General features: G+C 36.2%; 1 protein-coding gene across 1 annotated transcript in view; it reads left to right on the top strand.

The window, feature by feature from the left end:
* Window positions 1–14978, top strand: part of fam135b (family with sequence similarity 135 member B) — a 106222-nt gene extending 91244 nt beyond the window's left edge. The window contains exons 15-20 of the mRNA XM_034704706.1: window positions 678–769; window positions 902–999; window positions 1951–2102; window positions 5818–5928; window positions 6533–6646; window positions 14154–14978. Of these exons, the coding sequence (XP_034560597.1) occupies window positions 678–769; window positions 902–999; window positions 1951–2102; window positions 5818–5928; window positions 6533–6646; window positions 14154–14359 (773 nt within the window). The 3' untranslated portion in view covers window positions 14360–14978. The remainder of the gene's footprint in view (window positions 1–677; window positions 770–901; window positions 1000–1950; window positions 2103–5817; window positions 5929–6532; window positions 6647–14153) is intronic.
* The last annotated feature ends 1511 nt before the right edge of the window (window positions 14979–16489 follow it).

Genomic DNA, 16489 nt, shown 5'->3' with positions numbered 1-16489 from the left:
ATATTTATCCTGCTAGATCAGGGGTTCCAAAAGTGTGGGTTGGGACCCCCTGGGGGGTTCACGAGACCCAAATGGGGGGTCAAGAGATGTCTTAAAGAATTTTCTTTTTTTTTTAAATATCTAAAAATAGTACATTTAACCCATTATAGTAAAATTATCGACAAAAATCGTAGCTAAACTTGAAATAAAACCTTGAAAATAGAAAATCTAATGATTTTTCTGTCTTTCTTTGTTTCCAGATGACTCCTAAGTTTAGGTTTAGTGAACAGTTAATAATCAAAAGCATGAGTAGCAGCAGGTTAATTCATAACAGCACAGGAAACACAGACACATGCTCATATAGGTAGGGTCATTTTCTGCAGACCAGCTAAATGAAGCCACATTAAATCACTTTGAGGGACAGTGGGGGTCACGAGTCTTTGGCACCTTTATTTTGGGGGTTGCGGGCTGAAAAGTTGTGGAACCCCTGGTGTACAACACATCAGTATTGGTCAAAAATCTTGCATCAGTCAAGCTCTGAAACTCATCCATCCACCTGTCCTTTGAAATGTCCTGTCTGTTAATGTAATACAGTATCTTGCAGTGTTTCCGTCCCACTAGAAGTGTCACTTAATACCACACAGTCTCAGGATTCATTGAAACGTATTGTCGAACTCTATCTTTACCTCTGCTTTCAGGAAACAGCGCGGACCTACGGCTGGTGAAAACATTCATCGAGCTCGGACTGCCTGGCTCCAGGCTGGACTTCCTCATGTCTGAGAGGAACCAGGTACATTTGCACATTTGCAGACGACAGCGATGGGATCACACTGATAAAAAAAAATGTGCAGTCACATTTCCTACAGAAGCTGCAAAGCAATTTGTAGAGCGCTGACAGCTGTGCTTTTCTTTGCCGTCTCAGATTGACACGTTTGCAGATTTCGACACCATGACGGACAGGTTGTTGGATGAGATCATTCAGCATATCCAGCTGTACAATCTCACCATTGGCAGGATAAGGTTAGTTACTCAGATCTTATACTGTAAAACATTCATACCACTGACAACTCTGCTTTTGATTGATTTTGATTGATTATTTGAGGGTAAGTCAAATCAGGAGCAATCATGAGCCGGAGCAGGATTGTCTTCGGTCAGTAGATGGCAGCAGAGACTGAACAGAAACACAAGGACACAGCTTAAGTGCCTTCACTTGTGAGAATCGCTGTTTTATGGAAATATATTGACTGAAAACAAATATATGGCATAAATGGATGAACAGCTCTTATCATACAGTGCCAAAAAGCGTCTGACTTTCACATGATAGACTGCACTCCTCCATTCAGCATTGTGTTGCCGAGCTCCGTTGAAATTAAGCTATTCATCTTCCCGCTTAATTGCCCTCAATGTGCCAATTTATTTTTTTGTAAGAGTTTCCACCCAAGTTTGTTAACTTTCTTTCCCGTTCTCCAGAGAGTAAGTATCAAAGACAAAAGCAATGGAGTGCCACAACAGCATCTGGTTCTTTCCACATTACTTCTATATTTAGTCTGGGAGGAGACAGATGAGAAGCAGCAGACATGGCAACCAGGGATTTTGGGTAGAGCTGTAACAGAACAGTAATTAAACCAAGTGACAGACATAGCTTCATGAATCTCAAATTTCCCACTGCTGCTGGGATGGTGCTTTTAATGTGTATGGTCTGTCCTCTATGTTAGCATCATTAAGATATCATTGCCTTTGAGAAAGTTTGAACATTAAACATGTTCATGGATTTTCTGTAATCACGACTGCAGCAGCTAAAATCAGCAAATAGCCGTAGTTAGGAGTCCGTTTGCTCACAGAGGAGGCTAAAATAAGATGTTGCACAGTGTCCTGTACTGTGGGTCAGCAGCGTTGGAGGCGCTGTGTTTCCTGCCACCCACTCAAGTTGCCAGTTTTTCTCTCTGAAAGTTGTTTGTCTTCGGCCGACAGCTTCATCGGCCACTCTCTGGGGAACATCATCATCCGCTCTGTGCTGACGAGGCCTCGCTTCCGCTGCTATTTGCCCAAACTGCACACTTTCCTCTCGCTGTCAGGCCCACACTTGGGAACGCTGTACAACAACAGCACACTGGTCAGCACAGGTGAGGCCACCGCACACTGCAGACGTGCTGTATTGACACTTCTGCATTTCGCTGGGTTTCCATCCTTTTTGCTCCTCAGCAGCATCAGACAGTCTTTTATCTAAGAATATCATCCATCCTCACTTACTTCAGGATATCAAGAGACTTTGGGAAACTGACTTTGGTAAAGAAATGATAGCTAAACAATGGGAGGCTGTGCTTAAACTAATAAATACCTCCTCCCCCCTGATACAGCTCAGGGTGTGTGTGCTGAGGGTACACTTGACCAGGGCAAGGCTGGTGGCTATATTCAATCAATCAATCAATTAAGCTTTATTTATAATGCACCTTTCGTACAGCGATTGAAAACAAGAAAGAAGCAGAAATAAAATAATGGCAAGACAAATTAAAAACAAAAATGGCATTAAAATAGAGACTAATGCACACTGACAACAATAGAGTATATAAAATAAAATATGTGTAATTAAGATAAGTTAAAGCGTCAGATTAATAACAAGAATATAAATAGTTAAATTAAATAATTTTAAAGGGTAAGGATAAGAGTTGAAAATAAAATTAACGCTAAAAATATCAATAAAACTGAGTAGATAAATTAAAATAAATAAATAAATAAACAGTTAAAATTGATAAAATAATAAAAAAAACAAAATTAAAATCAATAAATATCTGGCAGGCTGTTCCATAGTTTAGGAGAGTCGTGGCTGAAAGCAGTGTCACCAAATGTTTCTGTTCTGCTCTTAGGAACAGCTAAAGGAGAGGAGCCGGAGGATCTGAGAGGCCTTCCTGGTTTATACACTAAAACCATATCTGATATGTAGTCTGGTGCAAAGCCATGCAGTGCATTAAAAACTAGTGAAATCATTTTAAAATCATACCTAATATGACCTAACACAGACCCTTCATGTCTTCATTGTCGAGGCCAACCTGCAGACCGTATGCACATGTTCTGGTCCTGTCCAAGACTTAAACATTTTGGTCAGGCATTTGTGGTGCATGTACTAAGATGTTTCAAATTGATATCATTCCCAATCCCATGTGTACCCTACTTGGATATAGCAAAGAGATCCCTTTACTTAAAAGAAACGATCATGTAGTAGCATGATAGCGTACACCTCATAGACTGTATAAAATATGGATGTAGTATCTGTGACGTCACCCATCTGTTCCTGAGAGCTGTTTTGAAGCCAATCGGCGGCAGCAGCCATATTGGAAATGCAGAACTCAACCAGGCATAGTGTGACGTAAAGAGGCGGAGTTTGAGCCTCTTAGCCAACAGCTATGTGTTCCCGTCCAGGAGTCAAGTCTGAACTGTCAGGTTAGAAAAAAATTCACCCCCGTACAGTGTGTGCAGATAGAGAGATTAGCTATCCAGACTAAACTAGTTTTTTGAACCAGGCTGTAAACATGTTTATTTCTGCTGTAAAGAGCCTCTTCTTTGAATGGGTGTGTATGTGGTTTCTGGTGTTTCTGCAGCCAGCCTCAAGTGGATTCTCGATGAATTGCAGTTTATAACACTTCCACATGGGCTTCATATTTTGAGAGGTTGCGGCTTGGTTCACCTCCTTAATAGCCAGGCGTCTCATACTTCTTTCCTGGAAAGCGTAATCACCTCCCAGCTTCACTAGATGGATTAGATCAATCAATCAATCAAGCTTTATTTATATAGCACCTTTCATACAAATAAAATGCAACCCAAAGTGCTTTACAGCGATTGAAAACAAGAAAGAAGCAGAAATGAAACAATGCTAAGACATTTTAGTGGAAGATAATAATAATGATAATAATAAAACTAATAAAAATACAAATTAAAAATAAGAACAACATAAAAATAAAATAAAATAGAGACCAATGCACACCAAAATAAAATATGTGTAATTAAAATAAGTTAAAGCATCAAAATTAAGAATAAAAATAGTTAAAATAAATAGATTTAAAAGGTAAGGATAAGAGTTGAAAAATAAAACTAAGGCTGAAAAATATCAATAAAACTGTGTAGATAAATAAAATTAAATAAATGAATGAATAAATACATAAAAATAGAATAAGATAACAGTTAAAATTACTAAAATAATAAAGCAACATTTAAATCAATATTATATTAAAAGGTAGGTAATAAAATTGTTAAACCCTACATAAATTAGAGACACCATGCATTTTCATAAACTTGAAAGAATAAAATACACCTTGAAAGGCTCTTTGCACAATTTTAGTAAGACTTGGACCCCCTTTTTAGAATATTATGACAGCTTACAAGTCACTCTGAATAGACATTAACAATAGCAGAGCAGAAGAATGGATGTCACAATTTTCTCTTTTTCCAAATTTAATTTCAATTTCATTTCCAATTTTTTGTTTTGTTTTGTGTTTATTTCTTATTGTTATTTATTTATTTCTTATTAATGTATTATCTTGCTTTCCCTTTTGCTTACTTACACATTATGTAAGGAGTTGGATGGAGGGCTGGGGTGGGATAGGGGGGGGCATGGAAGGGGAATGGCAACCTGAAATACTGCAGCACACTGCAAAAACTCCAAAGTCTTACCAAGTGAAATTGTCTCATTTTTAGTCAAAATTCTTCTCCCACTTGATTTAAGATAAATTTACTTAACAAGTAACATTTGAGCGAGATAGAGGGACTTGTTTTAAGACATCTTAAATATCTTGTTAAGTCAAACAATCTTGAAATGATCTTGTTTTGAGTTGTAATTTAGAAAAAACAAGGTTTATTTTACATTTCAGACATTTTCAAGCTGAGATCTTATTTGTAGAAGATGGATAATCTTGATTTAAGACAAACACTTTACTTGATTTAAGTAAATGCATTTTATTGTAGAATCTATCAGAAAACAGCTCCATTGATAAAAGAAAGAAAGAAAGAAAGAAAGAAAGAAAGAAAGAAAGAAAGAAAGAAAGAAAGAAAGAAAGAAAGAAAGAAAAGTAGTTGTTTTTAAGGGTTACAGTTTTCAGGCACTGTTTCTTCTAAATCAGATCAAAATATACATCCTCAAACTACATGCACACAATGAAACACCTACTTTAGAGCATAGCTGTCTTATCCTAAAAAACAACATGACTGAATATTAATATATCCAGCTCACTGTGAGAAGACATTATATCTCAAAATGCTCAAATTAAACTTTGTCACCTTATTTCAAGTACAAGATGGTCTTAAACCTAGAGAAGTGCTGCTATAATACAACTCAAATTAAGGTGAATATATCTCAAATGAAGAAGTTGACATGAAATGTTTTTTTGGGTGAAAAAATACTAATTGTTATCATTCCTGTCTTATTCTGAGACACTCAGCTTTAAAATACTGGTCAAATATTACTAAGAAGAGTTTTCCCTGCTAATTTAAAGATCAGTTTTCTAAATATTATTTCTTATTTTAAGAAATCCTACCAAGCAAATTTTCACTTGTTCTATTGGCAGATTTTTTTTTGCTTATTTCAAGGTAAAAGTACCTTGAAATACGTTTTTTTCTTGTATTTGGAGGGACATTTTTTTCCAGTGCAGCTGTTCTATGTTTTTTTTTTGTATTTGTTTACCAGCAATGTGTGCTAAGAGTAAAATGTATTATGGTAAAGTCTATGGAAAACTCAATAAAAAACTTAAAAGAGAATACCATCCATACTGTTTCAATGCTGGCTGCCTCAAAAGCAGGGTCTCTGATTATCTTATTGTCTGTGTGTGTGTGTATTTGTGTGTTGCTTAGGTCTTTGGTTAATGCAGAAGCTGAAGAAATCCGGATCCTTACTGCAGCTCACCTTCAGAGATCACGTCGATCCACGGAAAACATTCCTCTATCTCCTGAGCCAGAAACCAGGTACGCATTGAAAGCGGATGGATTTGAAAACAAAGACACTTTATTGACTCGCTCTCTTTACAGAATTTTCCTTGAAAGATAGCCTATTCAAATATTCATGAAAATGTTGTCATCTTGTCGTTTTCGTCAAATTTCTGTGTGTCAGCTCGCTAGCTCTCAAACTGCGAGCGAGCCCTGCCAGCGAGCTGTGAGAGGCCTGTGAGAGGCCTCCCCACTGTGTGAGTGGAACAAAGCAGTCGTTTGTCACACAGGCTCCAAGAAGATAAGCCTGAAAACACTTTTTACCCCTCCAGCCCTGTGGCAGGCTGACAAAATGATCCAAACCCTGTCATTGGGAACCCACCAGTGCACTCTCTTAAAAGCACACTGACAGCAGACTTGAGAAAAAAATGCTGTTTTATCGTATCAAGCCTGTCATTGTACTTTGTGATTGTACTTTGCGTTTTACAACCAATTCACCCCGTTCGTCTGTCTTCCTCTTTCTACTCCTCTCTCGTTCACACACAACGCACACTCACACACACACACACACACTCATACACTCACACACACACACACACACACTGTCACGTCTTGTTTATGCGTTTATTTTGTGTCCTTTTAGGGCTCCAGTTCTTCAAGAACGTGGTGTTGGTGGCGTCTCCACAGGACCGTTATGTTCCTTTCCACTCTGCCAGAATTGAGATGTGCAAAACTGCTCTTAAAGACAGGACCACAGGTCAGAGGAGTGCTTAATGGATGTTTGTCTTTTTTCTTTATTTTAGAACATGTAATGTTTGGGGAGAAAGAGCTATTCTCTTTATTTTCACTGTAATTTAAGCATTGTATTCATGATATTGATTTTAGTTATGCACATTTGGATTCAATTTTCCCCTGATTTCTAAATACAGCGTGTAAACTGAAAGTAGAGATCAGTTTGTCTCTCCTCTCTGGATGGTTATTCCTGCTCTAATGAAATACGTGACTGTGTTCATTCTTTTCTTGATGTTGTGCGATACTTGTTTCAATTCAGAATTGTTGATTTGAGAAAAGATCATTTGTAGATTGCTTCCTGACAACAACTTTAAAGGTGACACATCATGCAAAATTGACTTTTTAATGGTTCTCTACCTGAAACATGTGTCCCTGGCATGTCTACAAACCCCCCGAGAATGAAAAAAATCCATTCTGCCCCTGTTCTGATTTCTCCACCTTTCTGTAAATGTGTGTGAAACCAGCCGTTTCAGACTTCCGTGTTTTTGTTACGTCACAACAATATCCGGTCTGTCACGGAGTCAGAGCTCGGAGCTTGTTCAGCCCATAGACTGTATAAAATACAACTCAACCCCTCCTCTGTTTTCTATTACCTGCACAAATGTGTGCTAACAAGGAGCTTAGGAGGGAGGCATGCTAGTTGTAGGCTGTCTTAATAAACACAAAGGTCGGTTTTACTCCCCACGTCTGCAGATTTGAAGATCTAGTGGATGATTTTTATTTATCATGGATAAGTGCTAGCGCTAGTTAGCATAGCTACATAGCTACATGTCGTAGCTGCAGCTGTGTACTAAGACACACGTCTACGTGCTTGCAAATCAAACAACAAGTAACACAGAATCTGTGACCAATCCTTCAGAAAAGGTCCCGCTGCCTTTCTGGCAGAGGTCGGTTTTACTCCCCACGTCTGCAGATTTGAAGATCTAGTGGATGATTTTTATTTATCATGGATAAGTGCTAGCGCTAGTTAGCATAGCCACATAGCTACGCTCGTAGCTGTGTACCAAGACATACCTCGACATACTGATAAATTAAACAACAAGAAACACTAAATCTGTGACCAATCATTCAGAAAGGTCCTGCTACAGGCGCCTCTCCGTCAGGATCAGATTCTGGATCAGATTCAGAGGGTTGAAGTAACGCGATCTATGAGCAGCCGTGTATATTCAGCCAACATGTAAACATTAGATCAACGTGCTGGAGAGCTGAGGCACATCCACTTCCTGAGGGGGCGTGGTCAGAGAGAAAACAGAGTGTTCTGATGAGGACTGAAGAAGAGGGTTTTTCAGTCAGACCAAAATCTGTTTTCAAAGTGTTTTTTTGAGCATAAACTTTAAAGACATGTTTTGGGGACCTCTTAGACCAATATATATTGATGAAAAAAGCGTAATATGTCACCTTTAAAGAACATAAATTAACTAGCATAGATTAATAACTATCTTCATATGTATTAGGAGAATAAAGCCCAGATGTCTTGTATCAATCCAAATGTCAGGAGTAAATTAAAAGTGATAGAAATAAGATTAAATAATATGGGATCCAACCCAAGCAATAAAAAAAGAAAATCAGGAGAGGTTTTCTTTTAATCTGCATTTAGAGATTAAGTGAAAATGTCATGATTATAGTTGAAATGTCAAGAGTAAAGTTGAAATGTCAGAATTAAGTTGAAATGAAGAGTTTAGCTTTCCTGGTGTGAGAAAAAATGAGCTAGGAAGAATGGGAGAGTAGTTTGTTCTTTCTAGCATCAATTTCCCCTTTGCTCCTGTAATTCTGTTTCACTTTAAACCATACCATACAAGATCATACCATACCATACAAGAGCATATGATTTGATACAATGCATGACCATACAATACAATACAAGATGAAACAATACAATAAGAGATCATAAGATATGAGATCATACGATACAAGATGATACGATATAATACGATAAAATATGAGATCATAAGATACGACAAATTACAATACAATACAAGATCAAACAATACAATACAAGATCATACAATACAAGACGAGATGATATGATACGATACAATACGAGATCATAAGATACCACAAATTACAATACAATACAAGATAATACAATACAAGACGAGACGATATGATACGATACAATACGATACAAAACAAGATCATAAGATACAATACAAGATCATCAGATACAATACAATATCATAAGATATGATATGAGGTCATAATATATGAGATCATATGATACGATACAAGATCATACAGTATGATATGAGGTCATACCATACAAGATTAAACAATACAATACGAGATCATATGATATGAGATCATATGATACAGTACGAGATCATATGATACAATACGAGATCATACAATACGATATCATACAATACGAGATCATACAATACGAGATCATACAATACAAGATCATACAATACGAGATCATACAATACGAGATCATACAATACGAGATCATACAATACGAGATCATACAATACAAGATCATACAATACGAGATCATACAATACAAGATCATACAATACAAGATCATACAATACAAGATCATACAATACGAGATCATACAATACGAGATCATACAATACAAGATCATACAATACGAGATCATACAATACGAGATCATACAATACAAGATCATACAATACGAGATCATACAATACAAGATCATACAATACGAGATCATACAATACAAGATCATACAATACGAGATCATACAATACAAGATTATACAGTACAAGATCATACAATACAAGATCATACAATACAAGATCATACAATACGAGATCATACAATACAAGATCATACAATACAAGATCATACAATACAAGATCATACAATACGAGATCATACAATTCAAGATCATACAATACGAGATCATACAATACAAGATCATACAAAACAAGATCGTACAATATGAAATCATACAATACAAGATCATACAATACAAGATCATACAATACGAGATCATACAATACAAGATCATACAATACAAGATCATACAATACAAGATCATACAATACGAGATCATACAATACGAGATCATACAATACAAGATCATACAATACAAGATCATACAATGCGAGATCATACAATACGAGATCATACAATACGAGATCATACAATACAAGATCATACAATACGAGATTATACAATACAAGATCATACAATACAAGATCATACAATACAAGATCATACAATACAAGATCATACAATACAAGATCATACAATACGAGATCATACAATACGAGATCATACAATACGAGATCATACAATACAAGATCATACAATACAAGATCATACAATACGAGATCATACAATACAAGATCATACAATACGAGATCATACAATACAAGATTATACAATACAAGATCATACAATACAAGATCATACAATACAAGATCATACAATACGAGATCATACAATACAAGATCATACAATACAAGATCATACAATACAAGATCATACAATACGAGATCATACAATTCAAGATCATACAATACGAGATCATACAATACAAGATCATACAATACAAGATCATACAATACAAGATCATACAATACAAGATCATACAATACAAGATCATACAATACAAGATCATACAATACAAGATCATACAATACAAGATCATACAATACGAGATCATACAATACAAGATTATACAATACAAGAGCATACAATACAAGATCATACAATACAAGATCATACAATACGAGATCATACAATACAAGATCGTACAATATGAAATCATACAATACAAGATCATACAATACAAGATCATACAATACAAGATCATACAATACGAGATCATACAATACAAGATCATACAATACAAGATCATACAATACGAGATCATACAATACGAGATCATACAATACGAGATCATACAATACAAGATCATACAATACAAGATCATACAATACGAGATCATACAATACGAGATCATACAATACGAGATCATACAATACAAGATCATACAATACGAGATTATACAATACAAGATCATACAATGCAAGATCATACAATACAAGATCATACAATACAAGATCATACAATACAAGATCATACAATACGAGATCATACAATACGAGATCATACAATACGAGATCATACAATACAAGATCATACAATACAAGATCATACAATACGAGATCATACAATACGAGATCATACAATACGAGATCATACAATACAAGATCATACAATACGAGATTATACAATACAAGATCATACAATACAAGATCATACAATACAAGATCATACAATACGAGATCATACAATACGAGATCATACAATACAAGATCATACAATACAAGATCATACAATACAAGATCATACAATACAAGATCATACAATACGAGATCATACAATACAAGATCATACAATACGAGATCATACAATACAAGATTATACAATACAAGATCATACAATACAAGATCATACAATACAAGATCATACAATACGAGATCATACAATACAAGATCATACAATACAAGATCATACAATACAAGATCATACAATACGAGATCATACAATTCAAGATCATACAATACGAGATCATACAATACAAGATCATACAATACAAGATCATACAATATGAAATCATACAATACAAGATCATACAATACAAGATCATACAATACAAGATCATACAATACAAGATCATACAATACAAGATCATACAATACGAGATCATACAATACAAGATTATACAATACAAGATCATACAATACAAGATCATACAATACAAGATCATACAATACGAGATCATACAATACAAGATCATACAAAACAAGATCGTACAATATGAAATCATACAATACAAGATCATACAATACAAGATCATACAATACGAGATCATACAATACAAGATCATACAATACAAGATCATACAATACGAGATCATACAATACAAGATCATACAATACAAGATCATACAATACAAGATCATACAATACAAGATCATACAATACGAGATCATACAATACAAGATCATACAATACAAGATCATACAATACGAGATCATACAATACAAGATCATACAATACGAGATCATACAATACAAGATCATACAATACGAGATCATACAATACAAGATCATACAATACAAGATCATACAATACAAGATCATACAATACAAGATCATACAATACGAGATCATACAATACAAGATCATACAATACAAGATCATACAATACGAGATCATACAATACAAGATCATACAATACGAGATCATACAATACGAGATCATACAATACAAGATCATACAATACAAGACCATACAATACAAGACCATACAATACAAGATCATACAATACAAGATCATACAATACGAGATCATAAAATACAAGATCATAAGATACAAGATCATACAATACAAGATCATACAATACGAGATCATACAATACGAGATCATACAATACAAGATCATACAATACAAGATCATACAATACGAGATCATACAATACAAGATCATACAATACAAGATCATACAATACAAGATTATACAATACGAGATCATACAATACAAGATCATACAATACAAGATCATTCAATACGATATCATACAATACGAGATCATACAATACAAGATCATACAATACAAGATCATACAATACGAGATCATACAATACAAGATCATACAATACAAGATCATACAATAAAAGATCATACAATACAAAATCATACAATACAAAATCATACAATACGAGATCATACAATACGGGATCATACAATACAAGATCATACAATAGGATATTATACAATACGAGGTCGTACAATAAGATATTATACAATACGAGATCATACAATACGAGATTATACAATACGATACAAGATGATAACATATGAGATAATACAATATGATATGATGTCATACCATACGAGATTATACAATACAATCTAAGATCACATGATTTGAGGTCATATGATATGAAACAAGATCATACAATATGAGATCATATGATATGAGGTCATAAGAAACAAGATCATACAATACGATACGAGATCATACGATATGAGATGATACGATATGAGACGATACGATACGACATCATACGATATGAGATGATACGATACGACATCATACGATATGAGATGATACGATACGAGATCACACGATATGATATGAGGTCATACCACACGAGATTATGCAATACAATACGAGTTCATATGATATCAGATCATATGATATGATATGAGGTCATAAGATCCAAGATCATACAATACGATCCGAGATCATACGATATGGGATCATATGATACGATATGAGATCATACGGTATGAGATGATACGATACGAGAGCAGACAATATGACATGAGGTCATACCATACGAGATTATACAACACAATACGAGATCATATGATTTGAGGTCATATGATATGAAACAAGATCATACAATATCAGATCATATGATATCAGATCATATATCAGATCATATGATATGATATGAGATCATACAATACGAGATCATATGATATGAGATCATATGATATGAGATCATATGATATGAGATCATATGATATGATACGAGATCATATGATACGAAACAGTATGATATGGAATGATACGTTGAGGTACAAGATGAGACCAGACGATACTATTTGTTACGAGATTATAGGAAGCGATAGATGATGCAATCAAAGTTCATACAAAATAGCATCATACGAAACGGGATTAATGAATAAGATACGAGATGATATGATACAAAATTATATGACATAATACTAAATGAGATGAAATGATTGGATTACAGGATGTGATATGATACATGATAGAATATAATCCAACATGATGCGACCCAAGATGATGCAGTATGAGATGATCCACTCAGAGTGGAGGGGGTGCCATGGGTCAGACAACACATATAAAAATACAGTCTTTGTCTTCACTGTGACTAAGACGTGGACCATGACCCCACACTGACTGAGGGTCTAGCATCGTCTCCTGAGTTTCCTTTACATTTAAAATGAGGTAGTTAGCATCACCGCTGAACTGACTGGGATGGCAGAGTCGTCTGAATTTTCAAATATGAAATCTCTGTGTGGATTGCAGTTATTTTTGTATATATGGAGTAAAAAGGACTGGTGAACAAGTGGAGCACCTGTACTTATAGATCTGGGATGTGAAGCCTGCTGTTGACCCTGACATTCTGGCTTCTGTTATTTCAAAAAGAATAAAACCACTTGATAATGAAAGGATTGAAAACACTCTCTGTGCTTATTGAAGAACAGTTTGTCTGACCCATCGCACATCCTCCACTCTGAGTACGAGCTCTTACCAGGTGAAATTCATTTCACAGCCTTGATGCAAGAAAACTTTCTCTCCTCTCATTTTTGTTTTCATTTCCTAGCTCCAATCAAATGTGTTTAAGGTGTTCCACACATCCTCAAAGTAGTATATCGTTGTTTCATTTCAGTATGATTTGTAGGAAGTGTTTTCATCGTCTTTGTTCCTGATATAACTCTTCATTGTTCTCCTGAAGGCCCAGTATACACTGAGATGATAAACAACCTCCTGCAGCCGCTCGTGGAGGCTAAAGAGTGCCGGCTGATCCGCCAGAATGTTTTCCACGCTTTACCCAACACGGCCAACACCCTGATCGGACGTGCTGCCCACATCGCAGTCTTGGATTCGGAGCTCTTCCTCGAGAAGTTCTTCTTGGTGGCGGGGCTGAACTACTTCAAATAAGGTGCTATGACTGCAGGCTAAAGGACTGGACCTGGTACTGAGGATAAGGTCTTCACCCTCGCTTTGTACAGAATATTTATTGTATAGAACCCCTGGTACCCACGAGGCAGGACCTGTATATCCATTCGTTAGGATTGTTAGCAGCTGTTATTTAAAGATCAGTGTTTGGTGACTGTTTGAAATGCTCACTCAGAAGTCTGAGTTTGACGTGTAGCCATGCAAAACAAAACATCTGACATCCATCACAGAATTGATCGTGGATGTTTTTTGGCCTTATGAATAACCTCTCAACCAGAACACTAACAGATGCTTATTGTGAGCGAAAGCATTTAACTTCTTTCCCTTTAGAGCTGGTTTAGGGCCCGGTGGATTCTCCTTCAAGGGCCACTCAATGATCGTCCTTAGAGGCAAGGCAATAGATGCTCAGCATTTATCCCCTCGATTGTACATGAAGTCGTTTTGTTGTACGAATCATAGATGTTCCTTTATACAGAAATGAATTGTTTGAGATATTTATTTTTTATCTGCTTGTGCGTCGACAGTGTTATTCCACCTCAATGTGATCATCATGTGATGTTATCATGAAGTGTTTATATGGAATAAAACCGAGGCAGAGTCAGCCCATGCAGCATATGATCAGTATACTGAAGTACACTACCAGTCAAAAGTTTGGACACACCTTCTCATTCAATGGTTTGTATTTATTTTAATTATTTTAACATTGTAGTTTAAAACTGAAGACATTAAACTATGAAATAATCTGGTTTTGCCATAATCTGGATTACAATACAATCAATCTTTATTTGTATAGCGCCAAATCACAACAAACGTTATCTCAAGACTCTTTTACAAGCAGAGCAGGTCTAGACCACTCTATGTCAAATTATGAACAGAGACCCAACACCAAGACAGGATAAGACTCAGTCTGACCCCACCTTAATCCACCATGAGCATTACACCTCACAGTATTTAGCTAGTTACAGCAGAGAGGAAAAACTTCCTTTAACAGGCAGAAACCTCGAGCAGAACCAGACTCATGTTAGACAGCCATCTGCCTCGACCGAGTTGGGTCTGGAAAGCGGTGATAGTGATGAGACGAGTAGTAGTAGCTGTTGCTGCTGGAGTCCAGCACGTCCGTATCAGCTGGAGTCTGGAACGTCCACAGCAGGAGGACGTCTACGGCAGCTCAGAGGAACCTACGAGACAAGGGAGCTCAGGGACTCCAGAAAGGTCTATGGTTAGTAACTTTAATGGGACAGGGAGAGTTAAAGTAAGTGATGGGGGAAGGGGGGAGAGATAGGATCCCAGTGTGTCAGTGAGCCAGTTCCCCCGGCAGTCTAAGCCCATAGCAGTATAACTAAGATCTGGTCCAAGCCTGATCCAGCTCTAACTATAAGCTTTATCAAAAAGGAAAGTTTGAAGCCTACCCTTAAAAGTAGAGAGGGTGTCTGCCTCCCGGACCCTGACTGGTAGATGATTCCAAAGGAGAGGGGTCTGAAAACTGAAGGTTCTACCTCCCATACTACTTTTAGAGACTTTAGGTACGACCATCAGGCCTGCATACAACAGTAGTCAAATAGGGCTATCCATTGTGTACTAACCCTACCTCTGAACAACACAACTGATGGTCTCAAACACATTAAGAAGGCAAGTCATTCTACAAATGAACTCTTGACAAGGCTCATGTTCATTAGAAACCATTCCAGGAGACCACTTCATGAAGCAGACTGAGAGAATACCAAGAGTGTGCAAAGCTGTCATGAAGGAAAAAGGGGGCTACTTTACAGAATCTAAAATATAAAACAGATTCTGCTTTGTTTAACACGTCTTTGTTCATTCAATAATTCCATATATGTTCTTTCATAGTTTTGATGTCTTCAGTATTAATCTACAGTGTTTACAATCATTACAATAAATACAAACCCTTGAATGAGAAGGTGTTGACTGATAGTGTATGTGCTCCCTCATATATTTACTAATGTTGAACATCAGTTTGAGCTAACTCATCGACACTGCTACAGAAGAAGTGAGCAATACTTCCACCTCGTTTACTTTTGAAGGATTGTCATCGATGGTAGAATTAGTGAGCAGTCAGGTCAGCCCTGGTTTCTCTTGCTTTGCCTGATTAGC

This window comes from Notolabrus celidotus, chromosome 16 (assembly GCF_009762535.1).
Source record: "Notolabrus celidotus isolate fNotCel1 chromosome 16, fNotCel1.pri, whole genome shotgun sequence".
NCBI classification, from domain to species: Eukaryota; Metazoa; Chordata; class Actinopteri; order Labriformes; family Labridae; genus Notolabrus; species Notolabrus celidotus.
This window is presented reverse-complemented; position numbering and strand designations above follow the sequence as displayed.